General features: G+C 45.6%; 3 protein-coding genes across 5 annotated transcripts in view; 2 read left to right on the top strand and 1 right to left on the bottom strand.

The window, feature by feature from the left end:
- LOC126535825 (DNA-binding protein RFX6-like) overlaps window positions 1-27,161 on the top strand; it is a 122,886-nt gene that overhangs the window by 69,687 nt on the left and 26,038 nt on the right. For 2 of the 3 annotated variants that reach the window (XM_055073450.1, XM_050182657.2), the window contains exon 2: window positions 26,585-26,800. The exons of the other annotated variant lie outside the window; for it this stretch is intronic. In XM_055073450.1, the coding sequence (XP_054929425.1) occupies window positions 26,706-26,800 (95 nt within the window). In that variant the 5' untranslated portion in view covers window positions 26,585-26,705. The remainder of the gene's footprint in view (window positions 1-26,584; window positions 26,801-27,161) is intronic. 3 annotated transcript variants of the gene reach the window in all.
- Window positions 11,518-14,922, top strand: LOC129386118 (uncharacterized). The gene is made up of 5 exons (XM_055073453.2): window positions 11,518-11,937; window positions 12,001-12,109; window positions 12,323-12,440; window positions 12,804-13,210; window positions 13,606-14,922. Exons 1-5 carry the CDS (start codon window positions 11,672-11,674, stop codon window positions 13,852-13,854), a joined length of 1,149 nt encoding a protein of 382 aa, XP_054929428.1. The 5' UTR covers window positions 11,518-11,671; the 3' UTR covers window positions 13,855-14,922.
- On the bottom strand, window positions 14,913-17,866 carry LOC140217310 (putative nuclease HARBI1). The gene is made up of 3 exons (XM_072287770.1): window positions 17,096-17,866; window positions 16,864-17,005; window positions 14,913-16,352 (listed from the first exon to the last, which is right to left on the bottom strand). The coding sequence occupies exons 1-3, from the start codon at window positions 17,639-17,641 to the stop codon at window positions 15,853-15,855; spliced, it is 1,188 nt and encodes a 395-aa protein (XP_072143871.1). The 5' UTR covers window positions 17,642-17,866; the 3' UTR covers window positions 14,913-15,852.

Below are 27,161 nucleotides of genomic sequence, written 5' to 3'. Positions count from 1 at the left end.
ATCACAAAAAAAGTTGATCTATCATCACCAGCCCCTAAACAGCTCACGTACGTTGCTACTTTTGTACAAGAACTACCGTGAATGTACGCATATCTACACCGATAGATCTGTCCTGCGAAACAGCTCCGCTGCGGCAATCGTGATACCAACGAAAGTTACAACCATCAAGTTCAAGACGACTCACGCGACATCATCGACGGCAGCAGAGCTCGCAGCGCTCCAGACCGCCCTTCACTACATCGGTGATGAACCGCCACACAAGTGGACGATCTTCTGCGATTCAAAGGCGGCAGAAGAGGCACAGGATCCCTAAATGCTGCTTGATACGCGTCGTAGTTTTCTATGCGTACACCCCTCATCACCACCCTTCTTCCCTCGACAAGCATCATGCATTGACCGTGTTACACCGCTGCGTAGTCGTCTCGCACTGCACCCGCCTGACTTGAAGTTTGCATTTCGGCACAGCTTGTGAGCGTTGCATTACATAAACGTAGAAATTAAACGACAATGAAATTGTGACCTTCGTGGTGGATAAACATGCACATTCAACGAGATTATACGTGGCATAAGATGAAAGTAAACAAAATTGTATGAATCGGCATTAGTTGTAACGCATTTAAATAACCGCTTTACAAAAGCTTTGCTTCTGATAGATTCCAACATATGCTTTGGATCTGCATATTATTTGTTAAAGAATTTAACGATTCGTGATTTCTCAAAGTGCAATTTAGCTGGCTGTGGTAACATTTCCTGCAGAAGAACATTCTATTGAGGCTGCTATCATAATCTCTTGGGTTATCGTTTGTATTTTCAGCGCATTTTAACAAGGTTAAAATAAAGGAAGTTAAGATTATGGTTCGGTTGTAACTTGCGCCTTCTGTGAATAAATTATGTCACTTTCTCTTTTGCAATATTCTCTTTTGCAATATTTACCTGCACATGCATTCGTAGGTTGACGGTCGTTCGACATACGCCAGGCTCAACATCTACCGGGAATCTTTTACTATAAACAGAGTTTCCTGCAATAGCTACTAAAGGGAACCCTGGCACTGCAATCGTTCATCCACCATGAATGATCCACATGGATTTGTCTTATCGTCAAGGCTTTTACACGTTCTTGTGGCTTCGTTTGTTAGTTTAATTATTTGCCTTCGTTGGCCTAAATCTTAAAGCAATCTACACTTCCTTTAATGCAGAAGGCAATATGGCTACAAACACGCATCATCATCATTATTATCAGCCCATTTGTATGTACACTGCAGAACCAAGACCTCTCCCAGCGATCTCCAATTACCCCTGTCTTGCGCTAGTTGATTCCAACTTGCGCCTACAAATATCCTAATTTTATCACCCCATCTAATTTTCTGCCGTCCTCGACTGTGCTTTCCCTCCCTTGGCGCCAATTTTGCAAATATAATGGCCCACCGGTTATCTGCCCGATGCATTGCGTGGCCGGCTCAGCTCCATTATTTTCTCTTAACGTCAACAAGAATATGGGCTACTTCCGTTTGCTATCTGATCCACACCGCTCTTCCTGTCTCTTAACGTTACGCGAACACGCATAATCCCTGCTAATTGCAGTGGTTTCGCTTGTCCGTGCGTCCGTCGCGTATTAGTTTCAATATCTGGCGTCTGTGCTGGAAGTCCTGTTCTTGAATCCTGCCGTCGGACCATTTTAATCTTTATTTAAATATTTATACCGCAGTACTTTCTTGAAAATGATCTGTCGTTTGTTCGCACAGTTATAAAACTATTGGCTAATATGCACCAACTCGCCCAACAACAAGTTCTAACAGGTTCTTCTAAGTTACAAAGTCACAAAGGTATTCAAAGCCAGAAGGTCGAAGCTTAGGCAAATCCATATATTAACCAACTTCCCTGCTTGTAGCTCCCTTAGGCACTAGCGCCACAATTCTCTCTATAGTATTAGTGTGACACTCCGACTTACTGACCTTGATGTTGCCAACGCCATCCGTGTGTCGTCTTTTTCTGCATGTTGCCTTCCTAAGCTAACTCTCCAAGGTGAACTTATAACCAGCTCGCCCGGCCGTCGGTCCTGTTGCAGTTTCGGTGGGAAAGTTTCATGCAGTATACTTTACAACTAAAGGACTAAGGGCTGATGCTGTGCAACGAACGTGATCACCGGATGAGCAGTGTTGATACCATTCATGATTATGTTGCGCTGAGTTTTAACACTAAAAATATGAATGACTACGGCAAGGAAGGGCGAAGCGCAGTCTCCCCTATTAATCTACCAATAATTTGATACCATTACTCTACAGCTGATCCTGCCATTCTACACTGATTTTGTCCTACTCTGTCCCGGACGATAACTATGACCTTGTAAAATATGGTTTATGCACAATTCCGTTCCGTAATCTCTTTGGCGGACTTCTCAGAATTCTTGCATATACCTCTCACTGCAGTCGTTGAAAAGCCCTTGCTCAGAGCATGTAGTTCTGTCCGCTTGCCTGCATAATGTCAAGTTATTGGCCTTGGCTCTCGCGACCACTTTCTCATGGCGCATTCGTAAGTAAACGACTAATGTGCGCTCCGTTCCCACAGACTGTCTGTCAAACTCTGTGTGAACGCATCTCGAACGGAAACGAGGAGTAATAGTTAAGGTTTGGACCTAGCCAGGGATGGCAAACATCTAGACACGCCGTCGGAGACGTCGTCTGCGCAGAGAGCGAAGTTCTATGACCTTCAAATGCTGAGAGCCCACTGAACCACAGACCCTGTCACGTATGCAGTGCTTGGCACTGAACACTCGAGAAGACTGACGCTCATTACAGCACAAAGAGAAACCGAAACATTGAAGTTCGGAGCGCACAGAGAAATCTCCGGGACTCTTTTTTTCTTTCTTTTTGGGTAAAGTAAGGGCGAGTGAAAGCGGGAGGGTGGGTGCGTGCGGAGTGGCACACAGGTCTACTTCCCTTCCAAGATGATGGATCACTTGTAACGACAGTCGCCAAGAATCGACCCCACGCAGCGCGCGTGTGTTCCTCGCGTTGCCCTTCGGTGTCTTCCAGCGGCGCCTCTGCCAGGCGGACTGTAAGGCAAGACTGCCACGGCTCTTGCGTGAGAACGCGGCGCCGCATTGCATCACCTGGGAAATGGGTTTCGCTTTCCACTAATTTGAAGGCAAGTGGAATCCTGCCTCGGCGGCTAAGAGTGCGCGCGGCCTAAGCGAGACGCGTAATAAGCGGGGCTTCGCTAGTGGGTATTGCCCATCCACTGATTCTCAGTGCACAATGACCGTGAAGTGCGTTAGGTGTGGCAGCTTGCAGTGCTATCAACGCGTTTCCTTTGCCCGCAAACAGGGGAGAAACGGTGCAGCCAGTAAGTGTTGGCTGCAAGTCCACTTTAAAGGCGGGGGAGAAGGGGAATCTTATTTCTTTGAACGGGAAAAAGGGAAAAAATGGAAGAAAGACAAGCCACCGGAATTCATGCATTGGCGTGTCTACTGGGGGTGGGCGGTGAGGGGTGGCGGGGGGGGGGGGCATTTGCCCCTTCCCTTGCCACTCCTCACCGACAACCCACCTAGACAACCAGGTCATAACTTCGATGAACTTAAAGGGAAGCTGAAACGGTTTTCAATTTCCACGAATTGCTGGGATTGGGAAGAACAGACCTAATAATTCACGGTTCCGAATTTTTTTCTTCGTTTTGTTAATATAAGGGGCGGAAATCGCTTTCTAAATCACCCCCGCGGACACGCCCCCATTGCTTCCCGGAGCGCCGGGTGAGGTGGTTGCCAGAGGAGAGAGCCGGCGAGAGTGACGTCACTGGCGGGGACCGAGCTGCCGGACCGGCGTGCTGGCATGCCTCTTTCCGTCCTGCGCTTTACTGAACGACGCTATGAGAGATCTGCCGGCGCCGCCGCTCACGTTTGTTTTCTAGGCTAAACCCCATTAGCGCGATTTCGTGCGCGACAGCGACGGGTTCGCGCGACGGATCGGGCCGTCGCTTGAACAGATCGCTCGGTTTTGCAAATCTAGAATTCGTCGCTCGTCGCCCGGAAGTGCTATGAGCGACTAGCCAATAGCGCAAAGCCGGAACTGAATGTACATAACTCCAGTACTTCCGATTGTCGCACGGAACGAGCAAACGATTGAATTTTTATAGGTGCAAGGATAAGAACCTACTGCAAGACTTTCAGAAATATTTTATGCTGCTTTTTACAGTAAAATACATCAACTTAAGTTAATAAAGCACGCGTCACGCTAGTTTCGGCGCCTATATTGCTGCCCTCATACCGGCAACACTGGGGAGACGTAGCTCGAAGTCATCGCTTGCATGGGGTGCAACTTGTAGGCGACGAGCGAACGCGACAGCCGTTTACATCGCGTCGCTTGTCGCTGTCGCGTGCAAGATCGCTTGCATGGGGTTTATACTTCTTTTGCGATTTTCGTAAACTGTTCTTTCGTGAAGCTGCCCGTCGCGGCAGGTTCACGTGCATGCTCGCGCGAGCAAACGCCGCTGGCACGCTGCGAAGCATAGATGGAAACGCGCGCAGTAATAAATTTTGGTGACCGGACTTCGTGCGTAGCTTCCACAGCGTTGCACCTGAGGTATGAAATGGAGTATAGGTTTGCCTAGTGACATTCGACGTACGGTTGCAGTTATCGTGTTTACTACACGGTGGTGCTAAAACTGCCTAATATCTTTATGTCAACACTAGCATGGAGCACGCATACAGATTCTTGATCGAGCCACAATCGCAAAGTCGCCGAACCATAGTATGAATATTGCACATATAATACCTCTGGCCATCTCTGGATGTGTATGATAAGCAACTTCCGTGACTGTAGCTCGCAGCACTGCATGTGCGCGGTTTGAAACGCGGCACTTGTGTTCGCGATCGTGTATCAACACTCAAAAAACCACGGGACTTTAGACAAGCAGCGGCAAGGTGCTTGACATCGCGGAATCGCACCCGTGTTTACAATCTAATGAGAAGTTAGTGCTTAGGCATTCTTCTAGCAGCAAGTTCCCAGTGACACTTTAGCGCATTTTTTCTCCCGTCATTGGAACGTGCAGCTACACAAAAAAAAAACATACGTATCAGCTAAGATTTCCAACGCGCGAGAAGGTGCAGAAATCGCTCTCGCTGTTGGCACACTACACATCGTCGTTGCCGCCGTTACCGCCATTGCCGCCATCGTTTTCCGTATCGGCTGCCGGTTCGAACATGTACGGCGAAAATACAAGCTGTCCAAGGCAGCGAGAACGTTCCATAATGCTTAGAACTCAGCTATGAAGCCAGAACAGAACAGCGTGCTACGCTCTGAAACGGCGGCATGCGGCGGCGCCGACCGGCGACTGCCGCCATTGACGTCACAGCGGCCCCGACCAATCACGGGCAACAGCGGCGTTCGCGCGATGCCCTGAGGCGCTGGTGCGCGTTTTCTTGAAAAAACAGCCGCTTGCGTTTGTTTCCGCCCTTTTTGAACCAGATATTCGTGTTCAGGGGACTCAAAACTGTAGAATGCCGCAGAGAACTCATTTTTTTCGAAAAGTGTTTCAGCTTCCCTTTAAACTCTACATCTTACAGTCAAATTTCCGTTCTGAACGAGAAAGAAAATACAGAGAATCATACCTTATCCATAATTTCAAGACATTGCGACCAATAGGCATAAACATTTCAAAGGGAGCTTTAGAATCTATTCGCTATGCTCAACTTCAAGCTATAGGCAACAACACTTAGTTTGTTTTCTTGGCGTATCCCCCCCCCCTTTTTTTTTCTTTCCCCTTTCCTTTCCTTTCCTTTTTTTTTTTTTTTTTGTCAGCCGGCGTGTCAGACGCCCTTGACACGCCGGCTAACGCGCGTGGGTTGACAGACCGGGGTGGGGGGGGGGGGGGGGGGGTTGCCCTGGCTTTGACCTTGTACACAGGGTTCCTTTACTCTAAATTCGACACGCTAAAATTTTCCCTCGTTTCCGCGTCCTCCCGCCTCACACCCTCTCCCCTTTAGAAGAACCCCACCTATATATACTGTGGCGAGGAAAGCATACGTCGCCTTGAAGAAGCCAAGTCCACTTGTCGAAACGTTGGCTCCTGCATTCACCTTGTTCACGTTTTGCTCATCGTCTTGAATTTCCATCTCCCGCATTCCCCGTCTTTTCACTTATTGTGATAGTGATTCTCGATATATATATATATATATATATATATAATGTGTGTGTGTGTAACTTTTTATTCTCGAATATTCCGCACCACGACGACAAAGTAGTCCCGGCTCCGATGATGATAAGTACAGAGGAGGAAGATCCGAAGCGATTATTGCGCTCACAGTAGATGTGTCTGTATACATACAGAAAGAGAGGGCGAGAGGTCAGATCGGCTGCGGTGTGCTCTCGACAACCGCCCCCCCCCCCCCCAAAAAAAAATAAAAGAACCCTTGAAATAGTTGGTACGCCACTGAATTCATGACGGCTGGGAAATGCAGGCACGACCTTGTACCCCCTTGTTTATTTGTTCCCAAAAAGAGAGAAAAGAGTGGCAGAAAAAAAAAAAAAGAAGTGCTTCCGCCTTCGTTGTTTCGTCAAACCTCTAGTTCGTTTAAATAATGTCCTCGTGCTCCGACAGCGTAAATATAAAAAATTTTAGTAAAGGGCGTGCGCAAAACTCTTGTGTATGTTCTATAAATGTAGCAGCTCCAAATTGCACATGCGCTGTGTCTTGCTTGTATACGTACGTACAATATTCTGAGTGTCGTTTCCGCTTTGCATGTCTCGCGTAGCGCCTAACAGTATTGCGACACCCAGGCCGCCTGCTTCGATCCGTATTTGCAGTAGAGGAAATGTTCTTTCCTTCCTCCATGATATTCGTACGGCCGACGACTAGGCCATGCTTTCCCCAGGGGACAAGGACTGGAGTTTCCCGTTAAATAAAGTTATTCTCTCTCATTCTCTCTTACCCTTGCCACCTGCTCCTCGTCTCAACAGCGAGAAAATATGGTGAAGTTAGTTAGTTAGTTAGTTAGTTAGTTAGTTAGTTAGTTAGTTAGTTAGTTAGTTAGTTAGTTAGTTAGTTAGTTAGATAGATAGATAGATAGATAGATAGATAGATAGATAGATAGATAGATAGATAGATAGATAGATAGATAGATAGATAGATAGATAGATAGATAGATAGATAGATAGATAGATAGATAGATCTTTTATTCATATCAATTCTCGTACACCAAAATCAGGCCTACCAAAGCCTCACCAAGGGCTTGAGTGGCAGCGCTTGGCAAACAGCGAACATTAGCAAAACAAAGGAAAATATAAATGTTGCAACGAATTTGACAAAAAAAGAAAAATGTAACAACACAGACAGACAAATATAGAGACATAACTATTACAACATCCAAAGGGATGACAGTAGTGCGAACTTAAGACAGTAACACCAGATGAAATAATTATGGGGCAGGAAGCAACGCGGAGACATACCGCAAAATTTTTTTCAGGGTGTATTTTGTTCTCATGAGGAATATGCTAGGTGGCATACTATTGAAACAGGCAGGTACATAGTATTAACGTATGCGCTTTCCGTACCGGGTTGAGAAGCGAGGAATGCAGTAACGGTATTTTGGTCTTAAATCACGTGAAGGAACATATGGAACGGTGAACTGACTGTACCAGAAATGTTTAAGCACAACAGTTTCTGTTAACAAAGCGTTAAAACTTGGAAGCTTTAATCTTCTAAAAATATCAATGTTATTACCAATGGGCAGGTCGTAGGCAATATTCTTTAAATGTAAACGCAAAAGCGTATTCACCCTGCGCTGCCAGCGAACCGTGCAGTGACCGTAAACAGTGATTCCGTATCTAAGCACACTATAGGCTAGAGCGTGTGTAACACATTGACGGACAGAAATGGGCGCAAAATATCTAATATTATACAGGACACAAGATACAGCATGAAGTCTTTGGCAAACAAAAGAAAGGTGTGAGTTCCAAGAGAGATCACTGTCGAAGATCAGGCCAAGATATTTGGCCGAATGCGCATATTTTACTGGTACACTGTTACAATGAAAACTGGAGGAAGTGTGCAAATAAACAGGATGACTCAACTCAAATTTTAGCTTTGGCTTAGGATGTCTCACTTTGAAAAACATAAGGTTTAACAATGTATCCTCTTTATTGTTGCAATAGATTTCCATTTTAAGGCTGCTAGGCCTAACAAAATGCTCCACTAATGCCGCGAATGTACTTGCATCCTCATCTACTAGGTGACGCCATAGCATGGTGGCCATGCGTAAGCGGTGCAGAAAACTCTATGCTATAAGTAGCCTCCTCGAAAACTTGCGTATAGGCGGGCCGCGGCCTTTTTTTCATGCCTACGTCCGCTGAAGTGGCCACAAATGCTAAAACTGTATATTGCGGACGTTAAAGTAGCGCGCACGATGCGACAGTAAGAAGGCAAGACAAAAAGAGCTAAGACTGACCGTCGTTCTGCCACAGCTAACAGCGACTGATCATGTAAGGTCGACCGGTTTAAACCGTGCGAAAGACCCACCCGCATGCGCTAGTCATCTGTATTCCGTGTTTACGTCCTCGGATGCGCCCTTTCTTTTCCACGACGAGCATCGTTATTCAAGCCACATCGTTGTGTCTGCAGCGCACTGAGAAAGTGCACCATCTGGTTACTTGACAGTCGATTTCCCGCTTATGTTGCGCTTGGAGTAATGCACGTACTGCAGCTTGCGTGGGGAACGGCGGGGCTCCTCTATAGATGATTGCACGGTATCATCTATTTTCCCAATATCGCAGCTAAATTTAAGTCCATCTTTGAAATCGTCTTATCTCTGCCCGGCGACGCCCACGTGGAGCAGGTGCACCGACCGACCCGTGAGCACCGTTGAACTTGCACGATGGTTGCAAGGTAGAGAGAGGGGGGGGGGGGGGGGGGAGCGGAACCTGCGCGCCAAAATTAAGAAAGCGAACAGCGAATTCGCCAGAGCATAGACGTTCGTCTGTCGCTACAAATCAGCCACTGTAAAGCCTTTGAGCAGATGTATTTTTACGTATGGCAAATAGTGGCCTGGAATGAAATGCGCCGGACATTAGCAGACAGCACTGACGTCACCTGGTCACTCTTTATTCCTCAGAACGAACGTTCTCCTGCGCGCGGGCCTCCGCCGTACCCGTCAACGCTTCCAAAAAACCCCGGGGTCCTGTATGTGGCGTGCCCTCATGAACGAAATTAATTCGTGAAACCTGCTTCGGCGAAATCGCCTCTAACTACAGGAGCAGCTGCAAGACACTGGCTGCGGCCTAGAGAGAACAAAATAAAGGGTGGCAATTTTATCTGTAGTTCGAAGAGCCCATCATCGATAACGGTGTAACGTTGCATGATTCATCTGCCGCCGGGCGCCTCCCTCTGGATCCGCCAGTGCTACTGACAAGATGTTCCTGTGTTTGATTACTGTCACTGTGATGGTGGGGAAGATAGCATCTTTGAGTAGACAGGGCAAAATGCGCAACACTCCGAATGACAAACAGACACACAGAGCGCTGTGTGTGTTTACTTGCCACTCGCCGTGTCCCCTCGTTTGCCCGGTTTCGTTCAAAGATGTTGCCTCACCAAATAACTCGGATTCAGACCATAGTGGAGCATCTATAGTCCCTCTTCAGTTGTTTCTCATTTACAAGCTCCACATTTGACCGGACGTCCTGCCCTGAGGGGCATCGTATGTATCAAATTATGTAAATAGTAGGGGCGCACAAATTTTCTAAATTTCGAATACCAATCGAGTATAGATAGATAGATAGATAGATAGATAGATAGATAGATAGATAGATAGATAGATAGATAGATAGATAGATAGATAGATAGATAGATAGATAGATAGATAGATAGATAGATAGATAGATAGATAGATAGATAGATAGATAGATAGATAGATAGATAGATAGATAGATAGATAGATAGATAGATAGATAGATAGATAGATAGATAGATAGATAGATAGATAGATAGATAGATAGATAGATAGATAGATAGATAGATAGATAGATAGATAGATAGATAGATAGATAGATAGATAGATAGATAGATAGATAGATAGATAGATAGATAGATAGATAGATAGATAGATAGATAGATAGATAGATAGATAGATAGATAGATAGATAGATAGATAGATAGATGTGGGCCGTGCTGGTGTACGTAGTACGTATACAAGTCCAATATATTCTATTTTAAGTTGTTTGCATTCCTTCAAAACGATGTGTTATGCTATAGTAATGCACTTAGCGCCATCAACTATAGCCCCATGCCTACATCTACAATGCACAGAGTCCATCATTCACCGTTGCGCGAGCTCGCTTTGATCAGAGCAAATCATTTTGGAATGCTGACCTCGTAAGCCATCGCAGCTGAGGGCAACGAAGGCACTGGTATACAGTTTTTTAGGGACAACAGACCTGCACAAGTGGTTGTAGGCCAAGTCGATGTTGGTTGCGCTGCAATTGAACCATGATCTGTGATTGCTTGCGGGGATAGTGATCGGCTGTGATAGTGCGCCCGTGCTGTATTTCTCTCTATTTTCTTGTGGGCGTTCCACTTCTAACTTTTCCCAATATACTGCAGCAAACGGTATTTTCCGTCCTCGTTAACATTCCTGTCTTATCCTTTTCCTTTTTCTCTTTCTCTCGCTGGTGGACTGCTGACCTTTAAATTGCTTCATTACTGTCACTGTCATGTTGCATCGTATACAATTATTTTCATGCCTTACATTTCAGAGCTTCTCAGCTGACCTGGGGTGCGATTTTGTAGAAATGACTTTTTTCATGCCAATGCCTTCTCGCGTGACGTCACCGATTTTGGAAATTGTGTGTACGTAGGCACGACGTTTTCTTGGATCGTCCAATCAGAAGCTCCCTTCATTGGCCGGATGTTTCTTTCGTATTCTCTTCTCTTTTTCCGGGACTGTATAGCAAATTTGTTTTGTAAAACGGCACTTAATAAAAGCGGACTTCCATGCTGCGTAAAGCAAATTCATTTTGTTACAGTACAACGCAAAAGCTGCCGCAGTCCAAAGAAATGCAAACGCAAGTGCTCTATTTTTGAAGTCGTAGCCACATAGTAGTCGGATGTGCATCCAATCCATGCCGTTGAGCGCAAGCAAAATGGCAGCCTTTGTTTACCTGTGAACAGCTGACAGCCCCTAGCGTGTCTGTCTGAACAGCTGACAGCCCCTTGCGTGCCCGTAATTGCGGCCCCGCCCCCGTCAGATACTGATTGAGGTGAGTAATTATTGCTCGTGTAGTGCTTGCATTGTCGTGTGGTTTTCGCTGCATGTCTGACGTGTGATAATTTCTTCTTTAGGAAGAGCCAAGAAGAATTATCCGTAGCCCCCGAGGTGAAACTTTGCAACATAGTGGATCGAGAACTGTCAAGGCATTTTCCATAGGGCACCGCCATGACATAACGATAGCTTCCTTAAAGTTATCGCTGCATCGGTAATACTTCCTGCACTGATACGCTCCGAGAAAGAAGCTGCTACAACATTAAATGTGAGTAGTGACTTCACCTTTTTTTACATTAGTGGTATAAAAAGGCAGAAATAAGTCGTAGTGAGCACTTTATGCAGGCGCTTAGCTTAGACAGAATGTTTGCCTCTAAATTTCTTACTGTGCTGCGGGCCGGCTGAAATTCCCAATTTGACAAAGAGAAAATGGCAGCAAAAGGGCCGCGGGTGTCCAAAGAGCAGGCGGCTATTCTCGTGCAGTTCATCGAGCAGCACCCATACCTGGCGAGAGCTTCTACAGAGTTCTCGCCACGTATGACTGCTGCTCGAAAAAACGAACTGTGGGAGGAGGTGGCGGCGGTGCTTAACGCACAGGGGCCAGCCGTAAAGGCCACCAGCCGTTGGCGGAACCATTGGGCCAAGATGGCCCATAAAGCGAAAAAAGAAGCGGCCAGGGCCGCGAGCGAGAAGAGGTGAGCTTCTAATGATGCTGACAGTAACGTAGTTCCACGTTGTCGTTGTTGCCGTGTTTGCAGGGCTACTGGAGGTGGCAAAGTGGGTGGCGTGGACGGCCGCGTCCTCGACGTCCTTATGAGGACAGGAGGGGTCCTTGTTTCCCCCCCTGAGTACTTCCCCGATAGCGAGGTGCGTACATTGGATTTAAAAAAGTGTTGTTTGTGTGACCTGCTGTGACCTCACAAATTTTCAGCATTACATTGGAACGCAATATTGCAAAATTTTTAAGCCCTTTTTTTTGTGCAAGTGACAATATAGGTTATGTACTCTGAGCAGCAACTTGTGTACATGATGCGCATTGCACACACTGCTCGCAATGTCTGAACACTACTCTGATTGCAGGACGAGGCAAGTTCAGAGGAAGCTGCAGGGCCCAGCGGTTCCCGCAGAAATCTACCAGCGACAACTGCTTTCGTGGTGTCGGGCCCTGCAGCTGTTGCTGGGCCAAGTGGCCTTACACGTAAGGCAGTGACCTAGCTTTTGTAGTAGCATTGTTGTTTGCAGTTGCTGTATGATCTTGCTATGAAGTAAAGTACGTCACTCTGCTGTTATTACCTTTGTGTCCAACATCCAGCTCTCATTCATGAAGGAGAAATGCAAGACTACAAATGACTTGATGTTGTAATAGAGATTCCTTGTGCTTCTTATGGGTTACTGCTACCAGCAACTTTCTGTGGCATCTTTTGCTCTAACTACCTGTTTTGTGTATCATTATTGTAGCTATGCAGCTATAATGACATTTCAAAGTGACTGGTTAGGACAATCAATCTGTGTAGGTCGGATAACAGTGAATGAGCAGTCTTTGCTTTTGCCTTGCATGAAGAGCCACCGGCTACGCCCCAGGTGCTGCGGCCTACGCCCCAGGTGCTGCAGCCTACCCCCCAGGTGCTGCGGCCTACCACCCAGGTGCCGCGGCCTACCACCCAGGTGCCGCAGCCAACCCCGCAGGTGCCGCAGCCAACCCCGCAGGTGCCGCAGCCAACCCCGCAGGTGCCGCAGCCAACCCCGCAGGTGCCGCAGCCAACCCCGCAGGTGCCACAGCCTACCCCCCAGGTGCCGCAGCCTACCCCTCGAGAGCCACGGGCACCCCGTAGACAGCCCAGGCAGCAGGAACTTGATGGTGCTGTGATGACGGCTACTGCCGCATACGTTCGCCAGAGCCAGTTGGAGGAAGCCAGAGTTCAAGAGGACACTCGCTTCCGCCAACAACTGCTGGAACAAAACCGGCAGGTATGTGCAAGGCCACAGATGTATATTTTTCTGCGTATGAAATTGATGAGCATATGACCTCTCTAAAAATTATATTAATCAGTGAACAAGCATAATGTATACGTGTAGTCCTGTGGTGATATCTTGTACACATTCGCGTGATATAACATGTGTAAATATCTACGCAATTATGTGGCAAAAAGAAAAAAGTGGCGTTGAATTCAAGGAAGCAGGTATAGCAATGTAACACTTCTTAATGGAATGCGACGGCACAAGTTTGATGGGCCAGAAAGATATTTCCAGTGTTTGAATATACAATGACAAGACAATAGCCTGCAAATGGGGATGAATGCAACACACAAAGGCCCTGTTACTGAGCTTCTGTAATTAAACTAATTACACATCTTTGCTAACAGCACCACGAGGCCCACCTGCAGAGCCTGCGGCAGCACCACGAGGCCCACATGGAGAGCCTGCGGCACCTCGGGGAGGAGGTGGCGGCAATGCGGGAAGTGGAGTCTCAGCGCCTCGAAGTGCAGCGGCAACGCCTCGAAGTGGCGCGTCGGTCGCACGAGACCAACGAGCGCCTGCTTCAGCTGCTGCTGGCTGCACTGGGGCATGGTGGCAGCCAAGCCCCTCCCCCCTCTCAGGCCCCACATAATTAAAGGTAGCATAGGCAAGGAATTTGTAACTTATCTTAAAATTTGCTGATGTATTAATGATATGAAGGGCAAATATTGCTAGTTTGCAAATAAATAATTGCTGAAGTCACCCTTTAATGCAACCATAAGTAGCATAGCCGTTGCAGCATGAATTTTTTCTTCAAGGTTTACTTCAGCCATAAGAGCGTGCACACCATCAGGCTCACCTGCAAAAGTGCCTGTAGGCCTGGTGTGTGCGGGCATTCCGACTGTGGCGCTGCAATTTTGAGGTGCCTAGTTATTGTCATGTCAATTTAAGCACGACGCCACACTGCAAGTGTTCTACAATTTAATCCTTGTCATCGAATGGTGAAATTTTCAGGCCTTACTATAATGTCGAAAGCAACCTGTCAATATACACAGCAAAAAAGAAAAAAGTTATGAAAATTCCTTGCCTATGCTCCTTCTTTTCATTTGTAATGTTTATTTTTTGTTTGTTGCATATGCATATTTGTTTGTGTCACTACGTCTGTCACTGAGCTGGAATGTCTCTTTTCTTGCACATCTGTCTCATTATCAAACAATTTGTTGTCATTCAGTAATCTTTCAGGTTGTGATACATTGTATTTTAGCCCTTGTGGTGCAATTTGTGTGTAATATTTATGCAGTTTGTCTTACTGAATATCATAATATGGTGCTATGGCTCTTTCAGTTTGAGCGCCACAACAGCATGTTCCTTTCACATGTAGTGATGTACCTATACATTTCGCTGTGATAAATATTCGGTTGGCATGTGATTTAAGCACCTGCTCATTTCTGTTTCTGGTGCAGTTTAAGCCAGTTGTTATTACTGTGTACTTGTGCAGTGTACAACAGTTTTCTTAAACGATGCATGCCGTTACCTGTGATATATTACGATGCAAGAACAATGTGATCCGATATTTATTCCAACGTGTCTGTGATATGTTGCATAATGTCTCTACTACTGAGTACTCATGATTCTCACACTTCTTCAATGTAGAGACTGTCGCATGTGATGTGTGCATAAACAAGTGTATGTTGAAGACTGAAATACAGAAAGGTGCAGTTTTCCTCTAGTGCTTTTATTTACACATCGCAACCACATTTCTAGTGCTAGCTTGCACTGTACAAATATTACTGATTAACATTGCTGAGTTCTGCTATATACAAGTGAGGTCACTTTGTTAAAATCTATCAACTGCTCGTGCGTGCACACACTTCACGGGAGCCACAGCGTTTGACATGTCGGATGACCAGTTGGACGGCATTTTCGTCACTCGAAAGGAACTTTGCCGTTGTTGCGAGACAAAATGGTGGAGGACCTAGAAGCTGCGCGTGCAACAGCACGTTCCATGGAGCGGAAGGTGTGACGTGCACTGTACATCTTGGCTTCTGTGAGCTTCTCTGTGCTAGTAGAAAGTGAGGAGACAGGTGCTTATGTCCATCAATGCGTAAGGGGATACGAGTAAGAATCGGGCTACATGCATCTAGATGACGACAGCAGCAGCAAGCAAATTGTGGCAGACACTTTGAATATGCACTTATTTTTAGCTTGCTTTCAATCTCATATGTCACCTCTAACGATACTGTTTTACTTACTATAAGTGCAGGCTTTACATAACCCTTCACTACACAACTTTTATGTACCCACCGTGGTTGCTCAGTGGCTATGGTGTTAGGCTGCTGAGCACGAGGGATCGAATCCCGGCCACGGCGGCTGCATTGCGAAAACACCCGTGTACTTAGATTTAGGTGCACGTCAAAGAACCCCAGGTGGTCGAAATTTCCGGAGCCCTCCACTACGGCGTGCCTCATAATCGGAAAGTGGTTTTGGCACGTAAAACCCCATAATTTAATTTTTTTAACAACTTTTACATTTCTCAACAAATCATGAATGCTTTGCATTACGCAGACATCAACTACAACTTAGCACGGGAAATGTATCTGCAATTTCACAGCATGAAATGCACAATGCAATTACTTAAAACTGTGTGCATGCACCTAACGATGCTGACGCTGCTGTTGACGTCGCAGCTGCCGCCGCACGCTCCTCAAATAACGCATGTGCTGCGCACGGGTTGTTCCAAACATGCCAATGACATTGTCGCGAACAGCCCGCCCTCTCAAGTAGTGCATTCTAGAGCCCGTGTTACGGGGCAGACTGTGTGGCATGGGGTCGCCGTTATTGTCAAGCTCACTACTACTACTGCCGCTGCTGCTGTCGTCATCACTGTCATCGCCTGACTCGTCGCCTTCAGAAAGGCGAAGGTTGTGCAACACAGCACATGCCGCGACAATGTTGGCTGCACGTTCCGGCTCGTAGAGGAGGGTGCGATATCGCTGAAGACAGCGGAAACGGCTCTTTAAGAGCCCAATGCACCTCTCCACTACGGAACGCATGGCGGCATGTGCTGTGTTGTACTGCCCCTCGGCTGTGTGCACTGGAGGATGGCCAGGAACCGGGGTAAGGAGCCACGGCTCCAAGGGGTAGCCACTGTCACCTGCACAAAGATGGAAATAGTACATTGAGTACTCCGCTGACGAGAGGCAAGTTGTCAACTGAGGAAAGCTACAGCATCATTCAACAAAGGTAGACTTCAGGATTGCAAGTCCCAAGTAAAAGCATGAGTTGAGCATGTCCATACCCGTCACAAACTCTTAACCAATTTACAAGTGTACGCGGTGCCTGCCACAAACAAGAAATCAACACTTGTTGGTGCTATCAATGACAGTAGTAGCAGTAATGTGTGTTCATTTCTTCTGCTTCTGGCAGTCACTGGGTGCAGAAAGCACTAATACGTGTTGCTTTCGTCAGCTCCTCGCAGACACATAATGTGCTTGTAACTTAACACTTCGAACATTGCCAATGGTGGCAGTCAATGTCTTAATTTTCTTTTTTTACTCCGGAATTACTGATGTTCTTGTGGTTTGGTTAAAAGTTTGGGTTGGAGCGGACACGGCGTTCTGCGCTGCTGAAGCGTGACTGCGCCAAAAAAAATGTTTTTTTCTCACCGAGGAGGTATTCCCCGGCATTCACGATGCGCCCCGCTTGGAACCGCCGGCGCAACCATGTCGTCCGCCAGACAAAAGCGTCGTGGTCCGACCCCGGTCGCATAGGGTCCAAGGCCAAGATTTTCATGTCCGCGTCGCAGATCTGAGGTAAAACGTAAACCAGAGAAAGTGCCCGTTGGCAAGAGCAACGTAACTTTCAAAAAGGATCGCAGAAAACGTGAGTTTTACTTACGAACATGCAGTTGAGGGCGTAGTATCCCTTGCGGCACATGAACACAGCCTTGCGCTCACCCTTGGGTGCGATGATGGCTATGAGGCTGCCGTCTACGCATCCGATGACGCCGGGGATAACGCCGCGCCGAAGGAAACCCTCCTTCACGGCTGCCTTTTCCTCGGCTGTCTTTGGAAAATGGACCCACTTGTTGCGGGCCCCTGCGTTCACGACAGCCTCTGCCACACGTCGCACGCACTCGCTCACCGTCGACTGCGACACACGGATCGTCTCCTCGCTCCCAACGGACGCTTGGAAGCTCCCGGTAGCAAAGAAGCGCAGCGCACACAACACTTTCCGCTCCACCGACAGTCCCGTCGCTCGCTCAGCTTCTAGTTCCCCCGCCAGTTCCTCGCACAACAACCGCACCGTTCCCTTCGAGAGGCGAAAACGCCGTCGAAAATGGTCATCCGGCATGTCAAACGCGTCGTCTGGCTCTCCCTGTTCACGTCGGCGACGGCGAAGAGCCACGGCCATAGCGATCAGAGGGGCGGCCATTTTTTTCATGCCTTCGGAAACGACCCTGCCTCTGGCCGTTCCAAAAATCCGTGCCTTTTGCTCCGCATAATGAGTGCCTCAACGTCACGATGACGATTACAGTTTTTGCGGGTTCCTGACGTCGCGTGATTGACAGACAAAATGGGCGCGGCCCGGTCATTTTCGACCAATGGCTGCTCAGTGATGGCGGCAAAAGGCATGGAAAAAGTAATAGAATTGCTACAAAATCGCACCCCAGACATTCAATAAGTAACGCCTTTGGATATACCAGAAAAGACATATAAGCCTTATATCGTTAAACAGATTCTGCGGCACTTCTATTTCACTTAGTTTAGAAATTCAATATATTCGATTATAGGACTATTTTTCTCGAATATTCTTGTTCAATTTGATTCGTAAATATCGCTATTCGTGCACGCCAAGTACATAGGCCTTCTTTCTTTTCTTTTTTTTAACCAAACGGACTCGGTATACGGCACAGAGTTATCGCCATTCTATTAGATATTCGAAGGACGCGTTTCTCGAATATTCATCCTCAATTAGATTAGGAAATTCGACTTTCGGAATGCCCCCAGTTTCCAGATTTACTCTCTCTTCAACTTAAACTTATGGATAAGATCTTAATTTTTAAGAGCATTATTTTTCCCCGCTTCAGTTAACGTGGTCAGAAGGTTCTTAACACGTGGCGCGCTCTATGGAAAAGCGCTGCAAATACTCGTTTTAGAGCATGGCCTCTGAGATTGGCTGGTGTGCTAACGCTATCATCTGTGCACTCTTGGGGAGACGGCTCCAAGCCTCAGCGGCGCTATGCTTGTAAATTTTAAATATCCAAGGAATACTGTTAAATATGACTGAGTCATATCACCTCCGTGTTCGCGTAATGCAGAGAGCTCGGACTACGTTGGCGGGCAGCGTGAATGTCAACGTATCGCCACCTACGAATTGTTCTTGTAACCTCAATACATATTCAAATTTATTTATTTATTTATTGAATATACTTACAGGCCCCTTGACAGGGCATTGAGTAAGGGGGGTAATAAAAAGTGCAAAGTAGCTTGTCAGTGTACAAACATACGGCTCAAATTTGCAATTTGACACAAAGAAATGGAGAGGAATCGATGATAATGTGGTATGACGGCAAGTATAAGGTTGGGCGGGAAAAAGGAAAGGATAACACGAAAAAAAAAACATATTGGCTGGCATTATACATATGGCAAAACTGCAGACAAAAACTATAAAGTATACCAATCACAATGACAACAGTAAAAAGAAAAGAATCTGCAACCAAAGATAGACAGTCAAATATGCGGATTCTAGGCGCAGGAACAGTTGGCAGAGTTTCAAAGACGCACAATGGTAGGGCATGATAGAAACGCAGGAACTAATTGCGTGCACAGTAAAAACATTTATCAATATAAAAATGCAGTGGGGCACAAAGTGGGATACTGGAAAAAAAAACAGAAACACACGTGCAGTGGTACAAAAAATGACGGATGTCCTTGGTCTTAAAGCTGTCAAAATAACAAATAAATAAATACATGGGTGGGATACAGAACATGGCACAGGAAGCAAAACAAAATTGGAAAAACTAGTGGCAAGTTTTTATTGCGGAAAGAAAGAGTGCAGAAGTTGACGGAAACTATCGTGGTCTGGTTCGGATGCGATGCTGTCTGGAAGACCATTCCACAAAAGTATGGCGCGAGGAAGAGCAGGTGAGTTGAAGGCGTGAGTTGACCCATATAATCGCGTGAAACTTAAATGATTATGCAACCGACGTGATGTAATGGAAGGCGCATCAAGCTGAAGTGGGAAGGGTTTGTTGCTGTATGCGTATTTGTGAAAAAGGCATAAAAGGGCAATGTCGCGACGAGCACTAAGGGGTTCAAGTGAAAGATTGAGCTTAATTTGCGTTATGCTTTTATGGTTGTCATAATTGCGTGAAACGAAACGGGCGGCCCTATTCTGAACCGCTTCAAGCATGTAATTAAATAGTTGTGGTAGGGGGACCAGATAAATGGGGCGAATTCAAGCTGTGGGCGAACGAAGGTCTGATAAGCTAGTTGACCAACGTGAGTGGGACAGTTATGCAAATTTCGACCTAACTATCCTAAAGATTTTCAAGCTGTTGCGCATATGGTGGTAATATGGTGAGACCAGGAGAGGTTGGGTGTGAAATGAATACCAAGGTACTCATAAGATGATGCCTGCGACAGTTGGTAAATGTTAATGATGTAGCAGTAGTTGGAAATGTTTTGCTTGCGCGTGAAGGAGATTATTTAGCATTTTTCTCTATTCAGCGACATATGCCACTTTTTACACCAGTTGTTAATGTGGTAAAGGTCGTTCTGCAGCGTTAAGTCGTCGTCAGCACATGTTATTGGACGATATATGATGCAATCGTCAGCGAAGATTCGCATGCAGGAAGAAATGTTTTCTGGCATATCGTTTATGTAGATTAAAAACAATAGGGGGCCGAGGACGCAGCTCTGTGGTACGCCCAAAGTTACGTGAGAAAGGGAGGATTGGAAATTGTTAATAACCGTGAGCTGCTGGCGGAGTGAAAGGAAGGTACGGAGTAAAGATAAGGTTAGCGAGACTAATCGAATAGCTTCTAAGGCTTCTAAGATTGCCAATACGGCGCCAAATTTCATTTCAAAAACATACGACTATAATACGACGGCGCTAAGTATTCGAATTTCCAGTAGCCGGTGTGCGTGCGCCACTTCGGTATTCGCATGGTTCGTCCCACAAGTAAAACGTACTTCTATCCTCGAATCCAACAGCTGCTCTTCGAAATTTCAAAACGTATTTTTTAAGTCATCCGCACAGGCATACGGATGATTGGGATGGCTTATAATTAAGATAAATATGTGTGATATATTAGTGCAACTTAGTGTGCATTCAGAACAAAATACGAAAACAGCAAGAGAGAGAGAGACAAGAGAGGGGAAATGCAGGGAAGTTAACCAGAAAGGAAGATCCTGTTTGCTACCCTACGCTTGGGGAGAACAGAAGAGGTGCTGGAGCCGATTGGCACTCATTCCTAGGTGTTTTCGTACGCCCGTGGTAGCAGGCAACGAATTGCTCATCTTCTCGTCCTTCTTAACTTCATGTAAAATTACAACGGAGGATAGCATGCTCACGGAATAGCTGTTCGTTCAAGGGTAGCTGTAAGGTTTCGAATACATTTTCTATCAACGCACCACAGCCAAAACGATTACAACATCCAAGTTACGAATACGGGGAACTGTAAAAAACCGGATGGCTCAGTAATTTTACCTGTTTGATTTCAAGTAAGGTTGTGTTAACAGCACTGGTAGTTCAAATTTTGCAGCATTCATTCTTTCTTATGTGCGGATGAGGATATCTTCACTGCATACAACGTGACGATATGTGCTTCGGAAGTTGTTTTCGCCGCGTAGCTGAGTGTGCGTGTGGAGAAGTTGCCTCTAAAGATCGTGCCAGACAAAGAAGCCAATCCACAGAGAATAAAAATCTGAAGTCGCGATCAGGAGGGACAAGCTCAGAACGACTATGTGAGTAGTGATGCAGCACGTCCTGTCGGAAACCTTGTAGAACAGTAGCCACGAAACAGCTGCTGTTGCTGCTGCTGCGCTCCAAGTGCCCCCAAACGTTTTTCGTACAAACGAACATAGCATCTAGCAGGGTGTGATGCCACTTAAAAGGTGACAGGGTAGTACGCAGGCGTTGGCTGTGCGATTTACGCCCCCAATGCGCTTCCCTCGCGGCGGTTCGTTATAGCGATAAGCAGGCGCAGCGGCAGCAAGCCCGGCTAAATTCCATGTTCGTTCGTTCGCGGAGCGTCTGGGGGTGTTGAAATCACGGCGCGCAAACGGGCATGTCCCGTGGGTTTTTTTTTTTTTTTTTTTCACGGGCATCTGTAGTAAGCGGGAAGACACTAATGCCTAATAGATAGAAAGTTAGAAACTGTCTAATCGGACGTTTTTCAAAGCGCTCTACAACTAATTGGAATTTTTTGCCTAACTTCGTTGCTTCCGAAGTTGGTTAATTAATCTTGTCTAATTATGCAATTAGGCAGAATAGAAACATAGTGTGACTTACTCCATACAGTAGTCATCAACATGTATTTCGTCACGTCCTCTTAGAGTGCATCGGCATATTTTTAACCTCTGGTTCAAGTTAGCTGGGGCACTCTGTATACAGGGTTATCATATTTAAGTTTTACGGCGTTTTTAAAAGTTACATTCGCACATACCATAATGATTGGCCTTGAGCTCTTTTATTCGAAGAAGGGGACATTACCGGCACGATAAGTCGAAACGCATATTCAACTAAACACCCGAAATTCATTAATTAACTTCTTAATTATTTACTTTATGCCATATATTTCAATTTACGAATTGTAACCGATGAGATTGCAAGATGTATCCACTTGAAATGAATCTCCAGGAAGACGCCAGTTTCGAGGTATTATTTCCCCAAAGTGTAGGACGAAATACGTGGGCGTTCCAATTACATTGTGCCTCAATACATAAAAGAGCGTTTCGTTGAAAACGTAAGTGGAACCGGGCATTTTTACGGCGAGTTTGATGGCGAATTTTTTCAAACTGGTGTCATTCTGGAAATTCATTCCAGTTGGATATGCCTGGCAAACTCACCGCTTGCAGATCGGAAATTGCAATATGTGCCGTAAAGTAATTCATTATGAAGATAATTAGTTCTTAAAAATAATTTGAATCTGTGTTTCGATTTGTCATGCAAGTAATGTCCGCCTCACTGAATAATCCAGCTAAAGGACTAGAATTATGTTATCTGCAACAGGCGATTTTTAAAATTTCCGTAAAACTTAAATATGATCAACTCGTATCTGACAACCGACTCTTCGCATTAGTGAAGCAGACGGGACAAATTCTAGTCAATCTCCTCGCCTTTCCTTCCTCCCTTGTCTGTCTGTCTTTCGCATTAGCGGCCGACCATCTCGGCCTTCTTTGTTCAGCTTCCCTTTCCATGTATACCTACATACTTTTTTGAGTATGAAATTATGTTTAAGAGTAGTTCGGAGCGCGCGAAAGAATTCCGCTTGTTCAGGTAAGTTAACTGAAGAGGCCTGCGTTACCAGTACGAAAAATTGCTGTGTGGCATTATCAAAGTTTCACCAATTGCCGTTTAAAATTGAATTAAATTGAATTGTCCTTTTCATTCAATACAGGGGGGCATGGCCCGATTGCGGAATTGAATCAAATTAGTAATGAAGTCACCTTCATTAGATAGAAATTATGTGCTTAGCACTAGTTTCGAGAAAAATATACGCCCTCAATGTCTGTGGCTTAATACATCGATGTTCCAGTTATTTGTTTTCCAAAAGCCTTTTGTTTCCTTATTTAACTTTTTTTCACTTCGCGACGATATTAATTGCAACGTTAAAATATGTACTTTAGCAGATTTTGTGGACGGATGTCTAGGCTGGTACTATAGTCTGTATTTCTGCAAAGTGCACATGACTGCATCACTACTCTGCCTTATTTGCGCAACTGAAACGTGCCCAACATTGAACATTTATAAAGTTAATTACTGAACATTTCTAAATAGTTCAATGAAGTTTGCGGTTTATCATGCAGATAATTTCTGCCTTTCCCGGAAATCTACCTTAAAAATAATCTGTCCGGAAAAAGAAAAAGGAATAGATATGCGGCATACATGAAGGAAAGAAACAAAATAGGAGAGACCCGTACGCCACGTTTTCGAAGCCGGAAGTGCAGCCATCTCGGCGTGCCAACTCCTTTTGCGTCTACAGTCAGCTCGCCGGAGCGGGTGGGCGCGATATTCGAACTTGCATTGCGACGAGCCGGCGGTAATGCGCGCAGCTGGCGCGTATCAGAACGAAACCTACGAAACTTCTATCACTGTTTTAATGAAGCAGACACGCCCCTGTGTTTCTCCGTGGCTCTTTGAAGACGACGAGGACCCGCGCAGTGATAGTGTGGGAGCCTGTGTCGCTGGCTAACACTGGCACTTGCAGCTCAAAGACCCAAAACACAATTTTCAAGCTCGCACACCACACTCCAAACGCACTTTGTCTCACGAAGAAAATGTGCTTCAAGAAAGGCCCAGGCTAAAGGAGATTAGGAAACAAAGGGGAGGAAAGACAGGGAGGTTAGCCAGTGTAAGAAACCAGCTGGCTACCCTGTGCTGGGGAAAGGGGTAAAGGGAATAAAAGGAAAAAAAAAGAAGAAGTGAGAAACTAAGGAAAACCGGAAAATTCACACAGGCTAAAAATTCTTATCGCACTATTCGGAGGCCGTGAGCAACGAGGGCTTCACGAAAAAGAAGGAAAAAGAAGAAGAGAGAAAAATAAAGGAAACCGGAAATTCACACAGGCTAAAAATCCATATCGCACTATTCGGAGGCCGTGAGCAACGAGGGCTTCACGTGTACAGTTGCTATGGAGACGAGTCCCAGTGCTTCTTTACTAAAAGCAGCACGTGACTTATACCGCACTCTTCAACACAGATAGGCTGGCCTGAGCCTCTGCTATGGTTTCCTTCCCCCCGGTCGTATATGGCTTCGATTGTTCCTCGGTTTTAGCTGTCCTTGTCACTCTTAGGCCCAACTCTGCCACTTGAGATTCATAAGTAGGAATTGTTTCGGATAACTTCAGTCGCCCGGCTGTCTTGTATGGATTAGTGATTCAAGTATGATTGTGATTGGTCACAGAGCGTCATACCTGGTTAATTTGGGTGGGCGCCGACATTTGACAATGAAAGCTCTTAAACGTTCACAGTGGAACCAATGAATTAATAATCTAACGTTAATTTTCAGAGCATTGCCTGAGGACCATTTGAAAGAATCGAACAGTATAGAACGTGTTATATCATGTGATGTACCACATGCCTGCTTGCACGACTGACACTGATATCACACATACACTTCTGATCACGATCAGACTGATACGCATGTGATTTCTTGATCGCAATCAACAATGGTCGCTGCTACACGGTCTAATGATTCGGATCGAGTTATTATCGTCTGCTAATCGCCCGCAACTCTCAGAACTGCATAATACCTTGGCTACAAATGCAGATTTGCAAAATATGCTGAAATGTTAACAATGTTTTAATTTTACAGCTTACTATATTGTTGATAAAAATGTCTTTAAGTGTTTTTATTGAGAAGCCGTCGCTTTTTGTTTTTAGCGTTGTCAGAATACCGTACTAGAGGGCGCAGACGTCGACCTGCGATCGCAATCAAGAAACATCACGATTCACGGATCGCGATTGTCGGATCGCGATGACGATCAGACAATGACCTTGTAGCAGTACACAAAAGTTGGGCCCGAGCTAGAGCTCGGGCCCAACTCTAACACTGCCTATTCAAATACATGTAAAACGCAAAAACGCTTTTATGAGATAACCCCTGGACCGATTTTAATGAAATTTGTTGAATTTGAGAGTGAAGGCTAAATTCTAGTTACTGTTGCAAGCGGAATTTCGATCTAGCTCCTGAATTTTACTAAAAGGATTTTCAAAAATTCGAAAGTTTGAAAAAAGAAATAGACGCATGAAGTTTATAAATTAATATCTCTGCATCAAAGACAGATATCGTGGTTCTGTAAATGGTATTCACTAGATCATTCAAAGCGGACAAATTCGATTTGTCAATTTATGTATTACGTGAATTTGTTACGTTGTGTACAAGGGTTCTGCAAAAGCTGTATTTCCGTATTGCTAATTTTTTTAGATTTATGTGTAACATATCAATTTTGTCCGCTTTAGGTGTACTATCACATGCAATTCACAGAATTGTGATATCATTTTTCCTTGCTGAGTTACCGAATTGTAAACTTGATAGTTTCATTTCCTGAAAGTTTTCAGTTTTTGCCAATTTTAATAAAAAATTTACTATCTAAATGAAAAATTGAAAACCAACAGTCACTAGATTTTAAGTTTTCTTTTAAATACCACAAACTTTGTCAAATTTGATGCAGTGGTTGCAGAGGAAAACGAATTCTTCTTTTACATGTATTTAGAAAGGAGCACCCGAGCTAAAGCTTCCTCTTAATCCGGATTCGCCCCGATCGCGATCAGAAGTGTACGTGTGACACCGGTATAAATTATACACTGAGTCCCTCACTCTCCTTCTCTGTTCTTCTTTTCTCCCTAGCTTAGCCAACCGGGCGCGACTTTGATTCTCACTGTCTTTCCTTTTTCATATGCATCTCTCTTTTCCTACAATCGACACGTCGCATGCAAGGTACAGCCAATCGTGTTCGTAAAGTATGTGCATTGCTTTTGGTTTTCACTGTTGCCGCATTTTACTAAGGTCGGTAGACTCCCATATACTATAGTCAGATACTCGGGCGGCTGTCCATAGAATCACTGCAAACACATTTCACATATCGCACGCAACGTTCACTGATTCCATAGCGTGTAGTGATGCCATATACACTAAGTAGCAAATGTTTACAGGCACGGATTCCTCGACATATGTGAATTCTGCGGTGTAAAGGTTTGACGCTTGTAATTTATTGGTGCACTGTGCAAGTCGCTAAGGATACACATTGAAACTCTGAATTCGGGGCTGTGTGCCTAGGCGTCGAAGGAATTCCACATTTTCGCAAATCTACTGCCTCTCAATGTATTAGGCACGGGGCTTGGGAACTTGCTAAAATCACATCGACACGGCCTATTTTCCAACGTCCGGGCGGAACCACTGACGAACATGCATGGGCGTATTTCTGCCGCACCTATACGCGTGGTCGTTTGCGAGCTGACGCACCGGCTTTCACGGGGTCTGCGTGGAAAGCACGCCTCGTTGTTCTTTTTAATGGACCGCTATGGCAAGATGAGATAACGTTATCTGTGGAGCGGCCAAACATCAAAGGGAGCAGCCGCCGGAAGCAACAGATGTTTCTCAGCGGACATCAAAGGCGATCGCTCGTGCTTAAGGATCGCTCCTACCACTCTAACGCAGGCTTCTCCTCTGTAAGGACAATCAGCCCCTGCAAACGTCTTCGAGCATCGATGACAAGCCAACGCCGCCGCCTTTCGCGTAATAATTGAAGCCACGTCCGTTAATGTTTTCGATGTGAACAATGAACGTTGTCAAAGTGCACGCAATGAAGCAGAAGTCATCGAGGAAGCGTAAAGTCGTGGAAAGCGACCACCGGAATAAGGACACGTTGGAATGGTAAGCACTGCGTCGTTCCCCGCTTGTGCGGGTGTATGTATGTACACGATGGCTTTTTGCGCGTGAAAGCTCACGGTTACCTCCAAGTCAAACTATAGGGTCTCATCTCACACTATGCGCCTTATTCTTCTGGTGCCTGAAAACGACTCTTGAAACCAAGCAACCTTGATAACATTCATAAGCTGGAGACATCCCTAGACGTCTCTACAAACGCGCCATAGTTCGTGTGGTAATCCGTGGTGTTCATACCAACACCTTTTCTGCGAACTTGTCATCAGCACTAGGCTCTATAATATACCTGTAAATAACTTGTACGATTTTAAAACTGTGTAAAAATTCCACTTATTCCGTCTAGAAACCG

Source organism: Dermacentor andersoni, chromosome 4 (genome assembly GCF_023375885.2).
Source record: "Dermacentor andersoni chromosome 4, qqDerAnde1_hic_scaffold, whole genome shotgun sequence".
Lineage (NCBI taxonomy): Eukaryota > Metazoa > Arthropoda > Arachnida > Ixodida > Ixodidae > Dermacentor > Dermacentor andersoni.
Note: the sequence above shows the minus strand (reverse complement) of the source record. Positions and strands in the feature narration are given on the sequence as shown.